This window comes from Carlito syrichta, unplaced genomic scaffold (genome assembly GCF_000164805.1).
Source record: "Carlito syrichta isolate Samal-C Ts95f unplaced genomic scaffold, Tarsius_syrichta-2.0.1 Scaffold135908, whole genome shotgun sequence".
NCBI classification, from domain to species: domain Eukaryota; kingdom Metazoa; phylum Chordata; class Mammalia; order Primates; family Tarsiidae; genus Carlito; species Carlito syrichta.
Window position 1 is genome coordinate 214,710 of NW_007080004.1, and position 6,000 is coordinate 220,709.

At 42.3% G+C, this 6,000-nt stretch overlaps 2 protein-coding genes across 2 annotated transcripts in view; one reads left to right on the forward strand and one right to left on the reverse strand.

Moving 5' to 3' along the window:
• Positions 1-6,000, reverse strand: part of RBL1 (RB transcriptional corepressor like 1) — an 87,824-nt gene that overhangs the window by 48,646 nt on the left and 33,178 nt on the right. The window lies entirely within an intron of this gene.
• On the forward strand, positions 503-989 carry LOC110594775 (guanine nucleotide-binding protein G(I)/G(S)/G(O) subunit gamma-5). The gene has a single exon (XM_021708373.1). The coding sequence runs from the start codon at positions 543-545 to the stop codon at positions 747-749; it is 207 nt and encodes a 68-aa protein (XP_021564048.1). The 5' UTR covers positions 503-542; the 3' UTR covers positions 750-989.

Consider the following 6,000-nt stretch of genomic DNA (forward strand, 5'->3'; position numbering starts at 1 on the left):
AAACTCCTAGGCTCAAGTGATCCTCTCACCTCAGCCTCCCATCAGTATAGAATTCTATACACAGACAACTATCAATCAAGTATGAGTCTAAAATAAAGGAATTTATGCAGTCTTAAAAAAGGAACTTAAGGTGAGATAAGGTTTCTACACCTTGCTTGAATTGGTAAAATGTCTACACCAAAATCTACAAAAAAAAAAAAAATATTTACAAAGTCTAAAAAATGTTTAAGCAACTCACGGGGAGGCAGAAAAAGTAAAACAGAAAACACAACAACAAAAGAATGAGAAAAAACAGGAAACAAAAATAAAATGGCAGACTTAACCCCTAACACATCAAGAATTAACTGTAGTATGGCACACTTCTGTGGTTCCAGCTACTTGGAAGGATCATCTGTGCCCAGCAGGTTGAGGTTGCAATGGCCACGAGTGTGCCACTGCACTCTAGCCTGGGCATGAGAGTGAGACTCACACTTAAAAAAAAAAAAAGACTCGCGGAGCCGACTACCCCCGAACCACGCAGCTGCCTGGCTCTTGTGCTCACCATGTCTGGCTCCTCCAGTGTCGCCGCCATGAAGAAAGTGGTTCAGCAGCTCCGGCTGGAGGCCGGGCTCAACCGCGTGAAAGTTTCCCAGGAAGCTGCAGACTTGAAACAATTCTGTCTGCAGAATGCTCAGCATGAACCTCTGCTGACTGGAGTATCTTCAAGTACAAATCCCTTGAGACCCCAGAAAGTCTGCTCCTTTTTGTAGCAAAAGGAGTCTTTCAAAGGTTTCCCAAACCACTTCTTACGAACCAGTGAATATTCAAGAGAGCGAAATTTGAAGCCTGTACAAAAGCTCATCCCTGCAACTCACATGCCATAATACACAAACTTCTACTTTTGTCAGTCTTTAACATCTACCTCTCTAAATTTTCATGAATTTCTATTTCACAAGAGTTACTATTTTATATACACTGGTAGCAGCATACAATAAAATACTTACTATAAAAAAAAAAAAAGAAGGGCTGGCCACAGTGGCTAAAGCCTGTAATCCCCAGCACATTGGGAGGCGGAGAGGAGAGGACTGCCTGAGTCCAGGGGTTCAAGACCAGACTGGGCAACTTGGTGAGATCTCGTCTCTCTACAATTAAAAAAAAATAGCTGGGCATGATGGCATGCCTGTAGTTCCAGCTACTTGGAAAGCTGAGGTGGAAAGATTGCCTGAGTCCAGCAGGTTGAGGCTGCAGTGGCCGTGAGTGTGCCACTGCACGTCCGCCTGGGAGACAGAGTGAGATTCTAATACAAAAATAAATAAATAAATATAAAATAAAATTTAAAAATGAATTAAATGTAAGAGGTCTAAATTTACCAATTAAAAGATTGAGATTAGCAAAGGAGATTTCAAAAAAACATGACCCAACTATATACTGCTTACAAAAAACTCATTTCAAAGACAATTTTATAGGTTGCTTGAAAGCAGAATGATGGAAAAAGATATACTACACAAACATTAACCAAAAGAAAGCAGGAATCAGGGATATTCCAATAGGAAAAGTGGAAGTTAAGTCATCCCTCTTTGTGGACGATATGATTCTATACCTTGAAAACACTAGGGGGGGCCTGTCAAAAGCCTCCTCACATTGATAAATGACTTTGGTAAAATCGCAGGTTACAAAATCAACATGCAAAGACAGTTGCATTTCTATACACCAGCAACAAGCAGGCGGACAACCAAATAAAAAGCATAATCCTATTCACAAAAAAGCACACACAAAAATGAAATACCTTGGAATCCACCTAACCAAAGAAGTGGAAAACCTTTAACAAGGACTATAAAATGCTGCTCAAAGAAATAAAAAATGATACAAACAGGCTGGATGTAGTGGCTCAAGCCTGTAATCCCAGCACTTTGGGAGTCCGAGGAGAGAGGACTGCCTGTGACCAGGCATTTGCGCCCAACCTGGCCAACTTGGCGAGACCTCGTCTCTACAATAAATTTTAAAAAATTAGTCGGGTGTGGTGGCATGTGCCTGTAGTTTCAGCTACTTCGAAGGCTGAGGCAGAAGGATCGCCTGAGTCCAGTAAGTCGAGGCTATGGTGGCTGTGAGCCATCACACACACTGTACTCCATCCTGGGCAAAAGAATGAGATGCCAACTCAAGGAAAAAAAAAAAAAAAGAATGACACAGACAAATGAAAAACCATTCTATGCTCACGGATTAGAAGAATCAGTACTGTCAAGATGTCCATTCTACCCAAGGCAATCTATAGATTCAATGCAATACTCATTACCAACACTATTTTTCCCAGACCTAGAAACAACAAAATAGAAATTCATATGGAAATAAAAAAGAGCACTAATAGGCAAAACAATCCTCAGCAAAAGGAATAAAGCAGGATGTGTCACACTTCCAGACTTGTAATGAACTTTATTATAAATCTACAGTAACCAAAACAGCCTGGTATTTGTATAGGAATAGGCATACAGACAACAGAACAGGATGGAGATTCTAGAAGCAAAAACACAGTCTCTCAACCAACTCATCTTCTGCAAAGCCACCAGTAACAATTACTGAGGCTGAATGTGGTGGTTTATGCCTATAATCCCAGCACTTTGGGAGGGTGAGGCAAGAGAATTGCTTGAGCCCATGAGTTCGAGACCAGCCTGGGAAACGTATCATCTCTACAATAAATCAAAAAAATTAGCTGAGCGTGGAAGCACACGCCTGTAGTTCCAGCTACTTGGAAGGCTGAGGTAGAAGGATTGCCTGAGCCCAGCAGGTTGAGGCTGCAGTGGCCATGAGTGTGCCACTGCATACCAGCCTGGGCGAAAGAGTAAGACTCTGACTCAAAAAACAAACAAACAACAACAACAAAACAATCACTGGGGAAAGGAGGCCATATTTAGCAAATGGTGCTGGGAAAACAGGCTGATTACATGCAGAAGAATGAAACAGCACCTCTACCTATCACCATATACAAAAATCAATTCAAAATGGATCAAAGACGTAAACGTAAAACCTCAAACTATAATAATCCTAGAAGAAAATGTAGGAAACACTCTTAGATATACTGGAGGAGGCAATAAATTCTTGACCAAGTCCCCAAAAGTGAATGACGTAAAAGCTAAGATAGACAAGTGGGACCTCATCAAATGGAAAAGCTTTTGCACAGCAAAAGAAACCATCAAGAGAGTAAAGAGACAACTCACATAATGGGAGAAAATATTTGCAAATTATGCATGTGACAAAGGTCTAACATCCAGGATCTGTAAGGAACTCAAATAAAGTGAAAGGAAAAAAACAAACAACCCCATTAAAAAGTGGGCAGGCTGGGCTCGGTGGCTCAGCCTATAATCCCAGCACTTTGGGAGGCTGAGGTGAGAGGATTACCTGAGCCCAGGGGTTTGAGACCAGCCTGGACAACTTGGTGAGACCTCGTCTACAGTAAATCACAAAAATTTGCTGGGCGTAGTGGCATGTGCCTGTAGTTCCAGCTACTTGGAAGGCTGAGGTGGAAGGATCACCTAAGCCCAGCAGGTCAAGGCTGCAATGGCAGTGAGGGTGCCACTGCACTCCAGCCTGGGCAACAGAGTAAGACTCCAACTAAAAAAAAAAAAAAAAGTGGGCAAAGAACATGAACAGATACTTCTCAAAAGATGACATACAACCAACAGACACATGAAAAACCGTTCAGCCTCACTAACCATCAGAGACATGCAAGTCAAAACTACAATGAGATAGCATATAACTCCAGGATGAGGCTGGGTAAGGTATCTCTCGCCTATAATTCCAGCACTTTTGGAGGCCAAGGTGAGAGGGATTGCCTGAGTCCACGGGTTCGAGACCAGCCTGGGCAACTTGGTGACCATCTCTACAATAAATCAAAAAATTAGCCGGGCATGGTGGCACGTGCCTGTAGTTCTAGCTACTTGGAAGGCTTAAGCTGAGGGATCACCTGAGCCCAGCAATTTGAGGCTGTGGTGGACAGTAGCGTGCCACTGCCCTCCAGCCTGGGTGACAGAGTGAGACTCCTACTAAAAAAAACCCCAAAAAACTCCAGAATGGCTATCATTAATTAGTAAAAAAAACTATAGATGCCGGCATGGGTATAGACAAAAGGGAATGCTTCTATACTGTTTGTGGGAGTAAAAGCTAGTTCAACCTCTATGGAAAGCAATGTGGTGATTCCTAAAAGAACTAAAAATTGACCTTCCATATGATCCAGCAATCCCTCTCCTGAAATTTTACCTGGAGGAACAAAAATCATTCTACAAAAAAGACACCTGCACGCACATGCTTACTGTCACACTAGTCTCAATAGCAAAAACATGGAATCAAGTCTACTGCCCATCGAAAGTGGACTGCATAAATAAAATGTGGTACATATACACGATGGCACATTAGGCAGCCATAAAGAAGAGCAAAATCATGGAAATCGCAGCAAATTGGATGGAACTGGAGACTACCATACTAAGTGAACTATTACAGAAACAAAGAACTGTAGAATTGTAGAGATAACTGTACAACTGTAGAATTGTAGAAAAAATATGACTAGTGTTTAGGGCTCACTCATAAGTAGGCCCTGAACATTACTCATATTAGCATAAGGGAGGGACCAGCAGTCACTGGGCACTGCTAGGGGAGGGGGGGAGGAAGGGAAGGAGGAGGATAGGGGGCACATGACAACTCAAAGAGTACCTGGTCCACTACCAGGGGGAGTGAGGGTCAGTTAGAAGCCCAAACTCCACCTGCACGCAGCCTACCTATGTAGTTAATCCTTACTTGTATCCTGCATCTCTATAATAAAATATTGCTTAAAAAAAAATAAAGGGCAGGGCTCAGTGGCTCAGCCTATAATCCCAGCACTTTTGGAGGCCGAGGCGAGTGGATTGCCTAAGCCCGCGGATTCGGGACCAGACCAGGCAACTTGGTGAGACCTCATCTCTACAATAAAGTAAAAAATAGCCAGGCATGGTAGCACACAACTGTAGTTCTGGCTACTTGGAAGGCTGATGTGGAAGGATCGCCGGAGCCCAGCAGGTTGACGCTGGGGGGTCCGTCAGTATGCGTGTCACTGCACCTGGGCGAAGGAGTGAGACTCCAACTCAAAAATAAGAAAGAGACAGAGAGAGAGAGAACTCCAAAAAACCAGGAATTATTTTTTTAGAAGGAGGGTCCTTATAGTATAGGCGTTCCCTGAACCCATGGGCATCAGTATAACAGCTAACATTGTGACAGACTGTGTTTGACTTCAGTGAATATTTTGGGGTCTTTCAATAAGTTTGCCTATTTCATAATGGTGATTTACGAGCACGCCGCATTGAGTATTCAGCAGTGTTTGACCAAAAACGGCATGGCCTCTGACTCCCCGCTCCTTATTCACCCAATCTTGTCCCAAGTGACTTTTTTTTGTTTCTCCAGTGAAAAAAGTTCTCACAGGAAACCAATTTGTCAATGTGTAAGAGATGAAACAAAAAATGGCAGAAGCATTAAAAGGCATCAAAATTGACAAGTTCAAAAACTGGAGAAGTAGAAAAAGCATCTTGATAGGTAACTGAAGTCTAAACATGTAAGAATAAAAACACAATTTTTTACAAATCCTGGGTTTTTGGGTCCCAGAATTTATAAACATCAGGTAGATTTCAGAGCAAAGAAAATTACCAAGGACAGAGAAGAGTATTTCATAATGATAAAAGGGTCAATTCACCAAGAATACACAGCAGTCCCCAACAGATATCAAACAGACCTTCAAAACATGTGAAAAAAAATTAATTGAACTGAGATAGATAAATCCACAATAATATCTGGTTGTTTCAACATTCTTCTCTCAACAATTGATAAAACTAGACAGAAAGTCAGCAAGCATGTAAGAGAATTCAACATCATCAACTAACAAGATAGAGCTGACATTTATAAAACACTCCACCCAGTCGGGTTTGGTGGCTCAGCCTGTAATCCCGCACTTTGGGAGGCTGAGGTGAGTGGATTGCCTGAGCCCGCAGGTTCGAGACCCGCCTG